The 14,354-nt window shown below is 40.3% G+C and overlaps 3 protein-coding genes across 4 annotated transcripts in view; 2 read left to right on the top strand and 1 right to left on the bottom strand.

The window, feature by feature from the left end:
- The window catches only part of LOC133212081 (gamma-aminobutyric acid receptor subunit beta-1-like), a 62,169-nt gene extending 60,326 nt beyond the window's left edge, over positions 1 to 1,843 (top strand). The window contains exon 6 of the mRNA XM_061353110.1: positions 249 to 1,843. Coding sequence (XP_061209094.1) covers positions 249 to 596 — 348 coding nt within the window. The 3' untranslated portion in view covers positions 597 to 1,843. The remainder of the gene's footprint in view (positions 1 to 248) is intronic.
- ATP10D (ATPase phospholipid transporting 10D (putative)) overlaps positions 1 to 14,354 on the top strand; it is a 125,778-nt gene that overhangs the window by 53,441 nt on the left and 57,983 nt on the right. The window lies entirely within an intron of this gene.
- On the bottom strand, positions 7,572 to 13,829 carry COMMD8 (COMM domain containing 8). 2 transcript variants are annotated; one of them, XM_061353125.1, is made up of 5 exons: positions 13,721 to 13,829; positions 12,500 to 12,655; positions 11,408 to 11,560; positions 9,578 to 9,733; positions 7,572 to 7,761 (listed from the first exon to the last, which is right to left on the bottom strand). In XM_061353125.1, exons 1-5 carry the CDS (start codon positions 13,763 to 13,765, stop codon positions 7,741 to 7,743), a joined length of 531 nt encoding a protein of 176 aa, XP_061209109.1. In that variant the 5' UTR covers positions 13,766 to 13,829; the 3' UTR covers positions 7,572 to 7,740. The 2 variants fall into 2 exon arrangements, with proteins under 2 accessions (XP_061209109.1, XP_061209106.1); XM_061353122.1 differs by lacking the exon at positions 7,572 to 7,761 and having other exon boundaries at positions 9,530 to 9,733.

Here is a 14,354-nt window from a genome sequence, read left to right as displayed (position 1 = left end):
AATTCAAAGGTCCCAGTCCAAGGAACCAGGTCAGGATGGAAGGTACTTAGATGCTTAATAGCTAATTTCACACTAGTCAGGAAAGTGTATTCAGTATCTTTTCACCTTTGCCAACGCTGTACAAAACAAAACTGTCACTGCAGCCCCAGGAGCACCTCAGCAGTAGAGCCAGAAGGTACCTGTCAGCCTGGGAAACACCTTAGGCTGACTGAGGAACTTGTCTAATTCACATTCCTTCCTTGACACAGGTTGATCCCCATGGAAGCATGCTTCTTAACCCACTTGAAATACGAAATGACATCAGCTGCTCAGATGTGTCCATGAGCCTCCGTAACATCCGCGCCACCACGTACACATACAACAGTGCCAACCTGCAGTACAGAAGAGCCACTTCCAGCAGAGACCTCTACAGTAGGAGTGCTCTGGATAGACACAGGCTTCATAAGAAAGGACACTTAAGAAGGAGGGCATCCCAGATCAAAGTAAAAATCCCTGATTTGACTGATGTTAACTTGATAGACAAGTGGTCCAGAATGGTCTTTCCCATCACATTTATTCTTTTCAATGTTGTTTACTGGCTGTATTACGTACACTAATTTATGCAATAACATTACTACAGACTACATAATTAGACTTGTCAGACTTGTTACTTTTCTTTCTCAACGTTATTAACTGAAGAACTGCAGTAGCCATAATGTTACATGCTCAAGGTAAGACCCAGCTATTGAATAGTGGATTTAAGCTTTAAAAAACAAAACAAAACAAAAACAACCCACAACCCAAATCCAGCCATCCAGCCTCATCACATTCAGAATAGTATACATCTGTTCTTAAAGAGCATCTTCAGCCAAAGTACTATACCTTGATGTTTACAAAGTGACTGCACATCACCTTTGATCTTTCTGTACCCACTTTCATCTATTTAAGTGGATTAAAAATTAGTCCTACTATATTTCTTAACACATATTGGCAGCCCACAGCAGCATGCTTCCAAAAAACAGTAAAGCAACTCAAAGAAGTAGTTATGTCACAGTCCTTCAGCATTTAGTGTACAGAAATTTGAGGAAATAACTGTTGGAAGAATTATAACTGTTATATAATGCATCATTTCAAAGTTAATAGTTACACTGGGAAGAATTTCCATAGCATCTGAGAAGTACCACTCAAGGAGTTAGTATTTTCAGAGAGGTGGGGATCTACAAAAAGAAAGAAAGAGTAGCAGAGACAAATCTCACAGTTTCCAACTAAGGAATCAGCTGATTGGATCTAAGTGGAATTTTGTTATTTCCACAAAGTAGCTGAGTTGAAATTTATGAGAACAATTGTGCCATCTGTAATTTTGTATTAAAAAGTAAATACCAAATGTGTTCATTCCTAGAAGCAACTACTGAGGGATACCACAGGCCAAGAGTGGCCACTTTTCCTGCAGCTGGCAACTGCAACACATTCTCCCAAAAGTTGGCAGATGTCTGGGAACAGACCTGAGATTTGTGCATACCCTTTCCTACAGATTTCCTTACATTCCTGAGAAACAAAGAGGTATGGCTGAGCCTTACAGCATGCTGGTGATGCTTAGTGCACTGCTGTTGTGGAGCTGCCTCTCCCAACCCAACTGCTTATCACTTGACAACTCCAGCCAAGGAGCCACAGGGAAAGTATTAGCAAAGTCCATGCAACTGAGAATCAATAGGTCAATCACCTCCTACCTGTATCAAATCCCTGTCTCTATTGCCAGGTTTTTCCTAATAGAGTTCACAGTATGTTCCCTAACATAGCATTTTATTGAAGCATAACTATTAACAGTTAGATTTTGTTTTGTATTGAAAGTGTTTCATACTTTTAGGAGAGTTTAGATATACAAGCCAACATATGTAAAAGCTGATTGTTATCAATACCAGCTAATACGGAAAAAAACATTGATGAGGACATTACAGGCAGCATTACACAAAGTTATGAGTTAATAGGGAATACAGACAAGTGATGTGGAAAGCTGCTTCATTAGTTCCTCATTGCCTGGCAGTAAGGTCAACAGATGACCTTATCCAGCTGATACTACAGCTTTTTAATCAGAATGTAATAGTAAATGAAACACTCCTACATGTTAATGTTCATCACATCCTTCAAGACCTAGACCTCGTAACAGATCAGGACCTGCCACCCCTGCCCTTTGCACAGCAGACTTCTGCAGAAACAGTCTGGAATGATAAATCACCAGATAAGAAAGGGTTTAAATTGCTCATTATAAGGTCCCTTCCAACCCTAACCATTCTATGATTACAAACAATACAAGGCTGCAAATCAGCCATTTGACATTGCTAATCTAGGGGGGGTCCTTGAGACTATCAGTTTTACTGTGGGCTCAAAAGTCCCAGTCTCATTACAAGTTCCATGGAGCAGTGAAGTAGACTCCTAGCATCTGCATACACATAGTTTTTAGTTTATGGATCATCCAACACTTTGCTCACAAATGTTAGGCAGGCGGGCTAAAAGCACTTACCTTGTATCATTCCAACAAGAAAAAAAAAGAAAAAAAAGAGGGGATATGGAGCAGGGAAAGGGCCATTAACAAACCTAGAGCAGCACAAGTGCAAAATTCCACAAAGAACATCATGCTCCAAAATAGCAGGGTCTATCCCTGTGCATCAAGAGTTCTTCAACACATGCCACCGATGCAAACCCCAGCCATGCTACCAGTTTTGAATGGCACACACCAAGCCCTGGCTGCATCAAGAGCTGGAAGCCATGATCTTGAGTGAGGAAACAGCTGCCAGCTCTTGGCAGGAAGTTTTGCATCAGAGGCTAATAAGCCGACCACATAATGAGGTAAGAGAACCCCTTAATGCAGGCTGGCAATACCTTAGCCCAGAGCCAGTATCTCCTGTATCCTGCTGATCTCCTATCTGCACACTTAACCACTAACTCTCATAAAGAAAACAGAATTTGGCATACAAGCTTGCAAGGCACATTGGATTGAAACTAAACCCACTTTCAAACCCTCAAAAGGGAATTAAAACCAAACTTTTGAACGGGGTACATAATCATAACTAGCACATAATCCCCCTTTAAACTACTCTTAGAAAGAAAGCAGAAGAAAATGTTTCTCACTTGAGAGCAATAGCTTGACAGCAAGGAAAAGGCAGTGGTTATTAGAGGCACAGACCGGAAAAATGTGTCTATTTATGTAGATTGCCATCTGGAGCTAGAAATCAGTGAGTACTAAAGAAACACAACCTCTTCCTGTCAACATATTGGAATGATTTGGCTGGCTTTTAGCAAGAAAGGTGAACAATGTAGTAATGCTAAGCTCTGTCACTGTTGTACTTTAGTAGTTAGTTTGCCTGCCCTTAGGAGCCAGACTTCATGATCAACACAGATAAAGTCCTATTGCTAATTAGGTTTTTGCTATACCTGCTTACAATCTGCATATCTGCCTCACGCAATTTGCACTAGGCGTCCTTCTTAGCTAGGTTTCCCAAAGATATGAGCTTCTACTGTTCTAGACTGCGTACAGTTGTCTCCCAACAGTACTTGAATCCCTTGGCAATTTCAACCAAAAGGTAATAGAATAGTAAGGATCTATGAGTTTCAACAAAGCAGCTCGCTGAGCAAAGGACAGAGCTCAGGTTAATCCAGCTCTCCTGTGTGGCAGAAAGGGACTTGAACCCCAACCTCATTAGTCACAAAAAATACTATTTTAAATATCACAGAAATATTTCTCACATTCCTGTGCTTTATGCTACCACTGAACAGCACAGAAATTGCCACTTTGGAGTCACCTTATTCACCCTTATACAAAATGTTCCAGCTCCTTGTACTGCAAGTGAAGGATTCCTTGAGATAAACAATGGGGAAGATCATCCAGGGCTGGGGCCACATTCCACCAGCTGTTTGTTTCCCATCACTGACGAACCTTTGTCCCTTCTCGTGAATTCCCATGTACTGAGGATATGTTCCTAAAATTGCCTTTAGTGAAAAAAAAAAAAAAGGGCTGTGTTTTACCTGTTGTGCACAAAAATGTTTCTAAATTGTTTCGGCATTACAAAGCATAAAACCCCCACAGCTGTGAGTGCACAAGTATATTTCTTCCTGCCTCATGGGCAACCATCCTGTAGCCCAAAGAGGGCAGGAGATCACAGAATATTGAGTTTCAGCATGTAATAATACCAAAATGCACGTGCACAGGGTGAAAGAATGAAGAGACAAACAAGAAATATGGCACTTCTTAGATGAAGAGCAGGTAACTTTGGTCTACTTACGGTCTTGGAGTGCAGAGTGATCTCTAATTATATTGTCTGCTCCTTGGTGTGATTATTTCTTTATAACTTTGTAAGCAATTTTGAGTCTGCAAGTTTTATAAAAACATCCCCTCTTGTCTTGTGCTGGTACCAATCTAAGAAATGGCCTTGTAGTCACATGTTTTTATTCTTAGCAAACTACAATCGCATTTGAGTATCATTACCAACAAGGACCTAAACTAATTACATGTCAGCAGAAGCACATCACCTCTCCAGAGATGGTCTCTGACCAATCATGTCTTTTAACTCATCACTGGCTATCTGTAAAGTCTCCCACAAAAGTATAAAATACCAATCACACTGCCAAAGATGCTCAGAAAGATGGCTCCATTGGTAGATGATGCATTTCAGTGAGAACATCAGCAACCTTGTTTGCACCTGTGAACATACCAGTTTTCTTGTTCCCATTTCTGAATCATCATTTGCTGTTTTGATCCAGCTGACAACATATTACCTGATTTCTTTTAGATTTTCAGAGGCAACTAACTTTGAATATTGTGTGTTGCAGCAAACAGCAGCTTTACAAATCCAAGCCAGCAAATCATCGTTTCAAGAAATAGCTGAACAAGGCTTTGGCGTAAGAATTCAGGATTGGATTTTTATAAAGGCAGTTAACAGCAGTTCTTGTTAATGCTTGTTCTGGCTCCCATTTAAATCAGTACCAACAGAAATATGGGAGATCACAGGGAAAAAAAAAATAAATACAAAAACCCCACTTATTTGATCCCTATAATCCTAGGAATCCTTCCCTGAAGACAGTCTACTACCAAAGCAGTCCCTGTGGACCTGTCGTAGTTCCCAGTTAGAAAAACCCACACACCTTCCAGTGCCTTTCATTACTGTGTTAGTTGAACTAACTAACCTGATCCTAAAAAAATCGCCAAAGCCTTCTCTACATTGGACTTCCACAGGAGCAAGGGCATATAAATAGTACTTTTGAATAAAATTCCCAACCACAGATAAAGTGAAGGGTTGAACACCTTCTATAAAGCAACTAGTTCTAGAGGAAATGGAAAAGTAGCATCAAGATAAATATGTCTATGAATAAATACACCTGATCAATTTATTCCTTACACTATTAAAAAACAGCATGCTCCTGAACTCACCACTGGACAAGCTGCAGTAACTCTTTCCAGAATTTTTATAAAGCTAAAATCAATTCCAACCTGAATTTTTTAGCTTGAATTTGGTACCATTTATGTAAGGTCTTCAGCTGTTATCAGATCCATTATCAAATTCCAGTTGTTTATGTACATTCAAGATGATGATCAATCCCTGTTAAAGAGATTGCAGTTTTTTCAGTGCAACACATTTTCCAGTCTTCCATTCTTACAACTCCTTACTCCCTTCTCCACTTTTTCTAATCTTGAATTGCTGACAGTGAACAAGATCCACATCTCACTAAGCATACCAGTATGAAATAAAATGGAAACAGACCAACTTTAATACACACACTTCTTTTTTTTTAAATGTTCTGACCCATAAAACTTCTGTCCTAGTTTTAATATTAGAAACATATATTTAGTTTTCCTATCCCTGAAGCCTGTTAAAATCTTTTTCACAGATACCTTTCTACAACCAAGCTTCTTGTCCTCCTCCTCTTCTCTGAAGTCCAATTTTATGTAGGGATATATTTTAACTTTGCTTACATGAAAACCTATGTTACAACAAAATACAGGGGAAGGAACTCAAAATCCTGATTTCGGAACTATGGATAAGTCATCAATACTTTGCCTTTTTTATATATACAAGGCATGCATAAAATATACATACATGAAGTGTGTATTTTACACCTGATGAGAAGCACAATTAGTATTTATGTAAGCATTACACATAAATTGCTTTTTACATATGTAATAATGGTTCAACAAATAGTAAAAACCGTAAAATTCCTAGTGTATTCTTGTGTTACAGATTCTAACTTTTGTACATACTACAACCAAAACTCAATCTCATTTCAGAAAAGTTTAGACTAGGATTTACCAGTTCCCTGCTGTATTAAATAGGCTGGGAATATCCTTTTCACGGTTTACATAGGTCAGCTCCTCTTCAGCACTGCACCCCCATTTGAAAACATTAACATATTGTCATGGTTTAAGCCCAGCCAGTAACTCAGAGCCACGCAGCCACTCACTCACTTCCCCTTCCTCTTCTGACCCCCACTCCTGGAGGGATGGGGAGGAGAATCAAAAACTGCAACTCCCACGGGTTGAGAAAAGAGCAGTCCAGTAACTAAGGTATAACACAAAACCACTACTGCTACCACCAAAAATACAAATAATGATAAGGGGAATAACAAGGGAAGAGAATACAACTGCTCACCACCTGAATACCGATAACCAGCCTGATCCAAGGAATGATCTAGCCCTTCCAGGTAACTCCACCCAGTTTATATACTGGGCATGACGTGCTGTGGTATGGAATACCCCTTTGGCCTGTCTGGGTCAGGTGTCCTGTCTCTCTTTCCTCTCAGCTTCCCCTAGTCCCTGGCAGAGCATGAGATTCAAAAAGTCCTTGGTCGGAGTAAACATTACTGAGCAACAACTAAAAACCTTTAGTGTTACCAGCATTGTTCCCAGGCTCAAATTCAAAAACAGAGCACTGCACCAGCTAATAAGGAGAAAAATGACTGCTACTGCTGAACCCAGGACACATACTTAAGGGAAAAGCCATCAACTAAGACATTAAAAAACCCAAACAAACAAACAAACAAACAAAAAAAACCAAAACAAAACCTAAACCCCAAACTTTACTTTTGAGCAAAGCCCCCATTGCTTTTTACACAACTTCTGAGCACTGAAGACGTTGTCTAGAGATTTTGTGGTGTCTCCATCCTTGGGAGATACTCAAAAGCCACATGGACAGTCTCGTGCAGTCTGCTCTAGGTGACCCTGCCTGACCAGGGGAGTTGAACAGGATAACCTCCAGAGGTCCCTTCTGACCTCAACTAATATGTAATCCTATACAGCTCTGGTTTGTAAAGCTGATTTTTCCCAACATCTAAGAAGATTCAGTTTAGTGATTAACTGCAATTATCCACACAAAATCAAGTGTTTATTTACTATTTACAAGTATAAACGGATTAATGCTACAAGTACTCTGTCATGTTCTTCATTATCATGGCAGCACCTTAGATAAGGACAACATATTATGCAAGTAAGCCTTGGTATTACCAGGCGCATCATAAGTGATGCTTTCCCATAGTTCTAGACATCTTTAGTACTAAAAGCAATTGCACACTGGATTTTTCTATTTTTGGTCAAACAGATACAAGATTTTTATCAAAAGATTAGTTGCTTATTTGGGCACAACTCATAACAGCCTTCTCACTTCAGTACTTTACAGTATCGACAACTTCTGGCTTTGCAGCGAACATTTACTTGCTCCCCCCCCAAGTAAATTGGGGAACCATCACCATCAGATACTGTGAACAAGCTGAATTCCATCATTTCAGTTGCAAGACAACCTTCAAAAAGAAGAAATAAGATTAAAGTTGGATGAGACCAGAACTTAAGCAGTTTAGGAAATACAGCTTTGTGCTTTCTGTTACAGTATGACATGCACCTGTATAAACATGTCTTTCCTCTGGAAAATACACCATCCCTCTCTCAGCTGTCTTTTACAGTCTCACAGAACCCTCACTTCCAACAACTTTCTTTAGCATTTAATGCATGCAAATCATTCCTCAGCTCCCTGTAATCAAAAAGCAGAATGGTAATTTCCAGGTCCAGTGAGATTCCTTCCATGCAAAGCAGAACTGAGGGACCATTCCTAGAGTGAATTCCTCCTCGTGTGCACATAAAACTAAGTAAGGAGATTACAACATCCCACAGTTTCCATACAGACCTTCAAGCAGAACAAAAGTTGTGTGGAGACTGAAGTCTGTCCCAGAAGAACCTCTGCATAGTACAGAGTTCACAACAAACTACTCATTTTGTTTAGTTTTGGAGAAAGAAAAAATTCAGGGGAAAGAAAGCTGTTAGCTCTCATTTCACAAGACCGTCACCTGTATCTGGTCTAATATATTTATCTCACTAGGAACTGTGTAGTCAGTCAGAGGTCTCTCATCAGCCTCACAACAGACATAGTTTTACTGGATTTTGTAATTCAAAATACTAACAGTGCTATTATAATTTAGTTTTAACTTTATGAGCTATAAAACTATTATTTTCAGTTGTCACATACTGACAGTTTTTCCTAAATATTCTACAGATTCCAGGTACAGCATCACAACATTACATAAAACATCTAAATAAACCCCTCACTTGCTAAATGTCATGAGACAACATTTCCATATCCATCCTGCAATATGTCAGAGAATTCCATCTCTCAGATAATACACAATAAATATTTAAGAGCTTTTCAGATTTAAAAAAGAAAATAAATTTCCTTTTTAACAGAGTCAGAATTAAACTGAAAGGTAACTGAACAAGGAGGGACTCCAAGATTCAGTTATCACCAGGGTGCAAGTCAGATGATACTTCCCCCAACAACTTTTCTTCAAATTGTCACTTCTTTTAGTTTTTTCTATTAAGAAATCTGAAACACCTCAATTAAAGTTTCAAATTATTTTTCTTCTTGGGTTACTGTAGTGGAATCTTTGTAGCTTTCCTCCTGATTTACTATGCCATGGAAATTAAAGCACACAGTTTCAACCAAACAACTCCCCCATTACATTCCCAACCACTGAAATTTTGTGATGCTGGGTGAACTCTGGAGTTCTCTCCAATCATTCAAAATCAACTCTCATCTGACATTTGTCATTTCATTTTCTTCTCCTCCTATTCTCCCAAGACTTTAAGGTGTTCTGAACAGTCTACAATGCTTATCAGGATTCTAATTAAATCTTAAAAAAAAATAAAAATCGACTGTGGTAAATTACCCCTGAAGTCCACCCAAGATAGTCGTCCTTGTGTATGACTTTCTGTAACTCTATCATTTTGCCAATGTTGGGTTTATGTTGGGTTTTCATCAAGACAGCCAGAACAAACAATGTGGCTGGTATCTACCAGAGGCCACCTTATCAAGGGAAGCCTGTTGACAAAACTTGTTTATTCCAGTTACAGGAGGCATCACCCAATCACTGGAAACATTCAAGGTCAGCTGGACCAGGCTCTGAGCCACCTGATCTAGTTGAAGATGTCTCTGCGCATTGCAGAGGGACTGGACTAGATGACCATTAAAGGTCCCTTCCAACTCAAACTATTCTATTATCCCATGAATTTCAGTTAAACTCAGTACATGAGAAGTCAGGAAAAAAAGATGGTATCAGTAAAAACTACCTTATTAGCAGCTTCCAGTGAGTTTATTAGGTTCTGCAACTCCTCCTTATTCATCTCTATAGACACTGGCTTAATTTCACCATTTTCTCTCACATCCAAATCAAGATTGAGAAGTGGCATCTGAAGCATGGAGATCTTATCACTGGAAAGAGCAAGCTATGCAGATTGATGAAACAACAACAACAACATGTAAGGTGGAACCATTCAGTTTTCAGTCTTTCACAGCATCACATCTGCACTTTATATTGAATGTGTACTACCAGAAAGAACAAACATCAGCATGACAAAATTAACTTCTCCTAAGTCATCTCTGCAGGTTTTGGTTTTGTGGTTTTATTATGTGCCTTCACGCCACTCCCCCGCTGGGAATTTTGATTGTTTATACTAAGAACATACTGAAATACTAAACCCCCTGTTCATAGCAATACATTTGTCAAAACAATTTGTTAAAAGTACTGGTCTGCTATATTTTTGCATTCCAGGTGAAAAAAGAGGATACATTTGATCATGGCTCTTTAAAACTGAAGTATATGAATTCTGAAGTCATTGTATTCAAATAGTTCTGGTAATCAACAAGTAAGAAGAGTCTTACAGAAGCTGGGAGAAAGAGGACACCTTTGTCCATTTTTCAACTTTCTCTACAGCTGATACTCTGTCAAATATTCTATTGGACAAGCACTGATGAAGAGGATCACATACCAACAGTGCTTTCTGTTTTGTTTACTATGATACTCACTCTAGTGTAACTAAGGCTTAGTAAATATATTAAAATCAAAGATTAGCTGGTAATACAGTAGATATTCCACACACCCATCTTATTTATTTGAGATCAGAATGTGATACAGCAGAGGAGACAATGAGACAATGTCCTTGGTAGGATTCAACTACTGTAAACTAAAAAAAAAAAAACCCAGTGATTTAATGCAAAATGAATAGTTCGAACATGCACCAGAAATCTCAATTACAAAATAGAGATTTAACTAAAAAAAAAAAAAAAAAATCTTTCAGAAGACAATGCTAAGTGAAACACAACCCCCCCCAAGGGTTCACATAAGTCGTCTCTATTTCTGTCAGCACAAAATGCAGTTAGTAAGAGAACGAACCCCTAATAACAGTTAATCTGAAACACACTACAATGCCATACTTGCTCTTGCAGAATCCTGTCTACTGTAGGCATTGCTCTTTGATTTCCAAAGCTATTTCCTGCACAAATTGTTTAACACTCTTGTTGAAGTGGGAAAGCATTTAACAGCTCTACAAATCTGTTTCACAGCTCTCATGGACTAACTAAAAATATAAACAGTATGTAATGTTGTTAAGTCTTTGATACAGTTTAATTTAAAGCAGCTGTCTTCATAAATCCAAACTGTAGGCAACACAGTCATCATTGGTTTATTATCAAGGTAAGTCTAATAAATAATTTCAAACTAATATGTTATTGCAAGAATCTAAAAATCTGAAAAAGTCAGGGAAACACATCCTGAATCAGTGTTCTACTCCTGAAATTAAACAAATATTTCTTCCTCCTTTGACTAAAAATACTGTCTTTTCAGGCTTCAAAGCCAAAACTTTCAGGTGTTCCTGAATAACGCTCAATTTCCTTTTAGGAAAGAGATTGGTATTGCAGCTTTGAAAGAAGGGGGTCAGAATTTTACTTTTACAGTTTATACAAATTTCAGGCAAGTATTCAATGTGTTACCATGAACAGGTTTTTCTGACACCTATGAAAATTTAACCATTCCCCAGAATGAGCTGGCCTAAGGGATCTGTATCAACATTTATTTTCTTGTAGAACACTTCTTTCAAACAACATCAAGGCAACACTCTCACCTTTAACTGCCAATCAAAATCCTGCAGCTGGGCAGAAGAGATTGCGTTCACTCTTTCCACTAGTGCATTCCTGATTTCTTCCTTTCTGCCTTTTAGACACTTTGTGATTGCTTCTTGATAGCTTGAATTTAATTCATTTATCTGCTGAGCAGCCTACAAAAATAAAAATTGTGATTGCTTAAACTATGAACTACAGAAATAACACGTATCACCCGTAACAGCTGTGCTCCGTAGATACCCAAGCTTCTACCCAAATAGCCATTATATTGGACTCCATAATCTCATTTTATAATCCCAGTGACTGCTCTGTGTTTGATAGCTAAGAATTGGTATTTTCCACAACAAGTTATAAATAAAAAATTATTTTCTTGTCATTTACATTATGAAAGACCAAAGAATGGAGGCCCGAGTGGCCTTCTTAGATGTCACCCTAAAAGCAAAATAAAACAAAAATCACACAAACAATGCATGTTTAGCTCTGAAGGTTTCTGAAAAATCATAGTGGAGACAAAATACATTAGCTTAGCTGGAAAAGACATAATCATGTACAGACTTTCCAATGGCTACACAAGTATTTTTCTTTGATCTAGCTACTATCAGGTAGCCAAAACAAGAACAACATGCAAAAGATAGGAATTAAGATTTCTGATAATTAAACAAGTTTTTCCAAAGCTTTTACATACTGGAATGCCCTGAATATAGTCCCTGTCCTACATGGTGCTTCATTCACAGTGACTTTTTTTACCATTATTTGCATACAGTCAATACTTTAAAACACTTCAATGCATTAGTAATGAACCAATAAAGCCAAAAAAAGTGTGAATGGGTTTTATTACTGATAAATAGTAACAACAGGTTATAGATTTTAAGGAAATCAGATTTGGTGACACTCGAGAAATCAGTGGCAATTTAGTTTTTTCTTTTCAGTCTCTGCAATGTATCTCTAAAGGCAGCTCACCTACCTATTTAACTTAGTCTGCTACTATTCAAATACTACACAATAAAAATACCTTAGGACTAAATAAACTATGGGACCAATCACTCCATTATTCTGTCTCTCAAAGTCAAGCCCAATCAGTTATGAGCCCTTACCTCTTCATCAGATATGCTTTTGCCAACTGCAGTTTTGAAATACGTCCCCGTTTCTTCTAAAACCTCCATCCACTCCAACAAGCTCCAGATATTGCCATAATCTTGGTAACGAGGATATGCACGGCCACATATGCCATCAACTATTTTATGAAGAAACTGAAACATTTCATATGTAACATAAAAACATAATTTTAGCAATGATAACCTACACCACATACAAGACTTGATCAGGAAATTCATTTATAATCCCTCCCTTGGCTGGGTATTGTCTCAATACCTGAGTAAAGCTAGTGCACATTCTATAGTCATTAAGAGGTTGTCCCAGAATACTAACTGTCCTCCGCCACAAGGTTTGGTAATATAAATCACAACGTGATTCAGATTCACCCTGGACTTATATATTGTTTTGTGTACAACTATAACGTACTGCTGAGCACCAGTGCTGCCACACCAAAGGGCACCTCAGTCATTTCCCCACCGGGACTGTTGGGATGAAAAGCACAACTCAAAAGCTCTGAGCGTTAAGCTGGTGCCTGCGGATGTCTCTAGTCTCCCAAACCACTGTCCTCCAGCACTAAGGCTCTTCTACACGCCTATCTTCCTGACCTGCTATAGTAATCTTTCTTTGAGCACAGCAGAGAGGCAAACCCAGCCGGCCGCAGCCCCACTGGAGAGACCGGAGCTCCCGCACATAAGCTATACCCCTCAGCTCCTGTGTTCGGGAGACGGAACCCTGCACTGTAAAAAGCTCAAGGGTATTTCTAATCACCTAATAGCAAAGCGAACGCAGAAACACCCGCTGGGTGCACGTCCGGCGCATTCCGAGCCTGTACTTGTCGCCTTCGCTTTGCAGAGGCCCCCGCGGGCGGGCAGTGCGGTGGCGGCCCCGAGGAGTGCTAAAAGGAGAGCTCCCGGTCTGTGGGCTCAACCTTCTTCTTAGGTACCGGAGAGAGGCTTCTCTGCGCCCCCCGCGGCGACCACCGCCCTCCCCAGCCTCGGCGACAGCTACCAGGATGCACACGCCTGCTCCCGCCGAGCCCCACCCTCTTCCCAAGTTCGCTTCACGACAGGAACCGCCCGACGGCCCCGGCTTAACGGTCAGCAGCCGCCCTGCAGGGCCGGGAGGAAAGCGGGCTGCTGACTGGCACAGCGGCCGCGGCTCCTCCTGCCTCGGAGGCGTCAGGGCCCTCTGCTGCCCGCCCGGGGTCGCGGCGAACTCACCTCGAGGGCCCGTCCCGGCGGCAGCTTCTCCAGCAGCCGCAGCATCTCCCGGCCTTCCCGGACCGCCCCACGTGGGGCACGTGACCTGGCCGCGAGCACGCGCTTCTTCTTCCTCTCCGGCGGCGGAGCGCTTGCGCACGGCCAAACGTCGTCTTCCCCTGCCTAGTTCACCGGTTCGAGCCTCAGTCGCGGCGTCGCGGGGGTCACTTGAGGGTTTAGTGAGGAAAGCGGCCGTTCTGTGCAACCTTCAGTTACGTGGCGAATGAAGTCGTACTCCCAAAATTTTACCATCTTTTATATGAACTATAAACTGTTTTTATATTCTGCCTGCTTTGCAGCTTTGCCTTTTCGGTAACTTTCCTCCTGGTGTCAGGGGAGGAAGTTAAAGGCTTACATACAGCAGGTGACACATTCTCTGACATTAAATGAAATTGAGGACATTAGGGGAAATACTAGCTACAGAGGCCATGCTGCTGGTACAGTGTCTGTCGCAAACAACTCATTTCTTTTTCCTCCTTTGCCAAAGGGGGGTTCAGTGCTAACCAGCCTGTGGAGGAGGCTTATGGAAAAGGTTTTAGCCTTTGCAATGACCTTGCCATACCTTAACTTGAACCGGATGTGAATGTGAAGAAGG

The sequence above is a fragment of the Neopsephotus bourkii genome, unplaced genomic scaffold (assembly GCF_033783945.1).
Source record: "Neopsephotus bourkii isolate Nb327-2 ecotype Australia unplaced genomic scaffold, CSIRO-AGI_Nbou_v1 NB_54, whole genome shotgun sequence".
NCBI classification, from domain to species: Eukaryota; Metazoa; Chordata; class Aves; order Psittaciformes; family Psittacidae; genus Neopsephotus; species Neopsephotus bourkii.
Note: the sequence above shows the minus strand (reverse complement) of the source record. Positions and strands in the feature narration are given on the sequence as shown.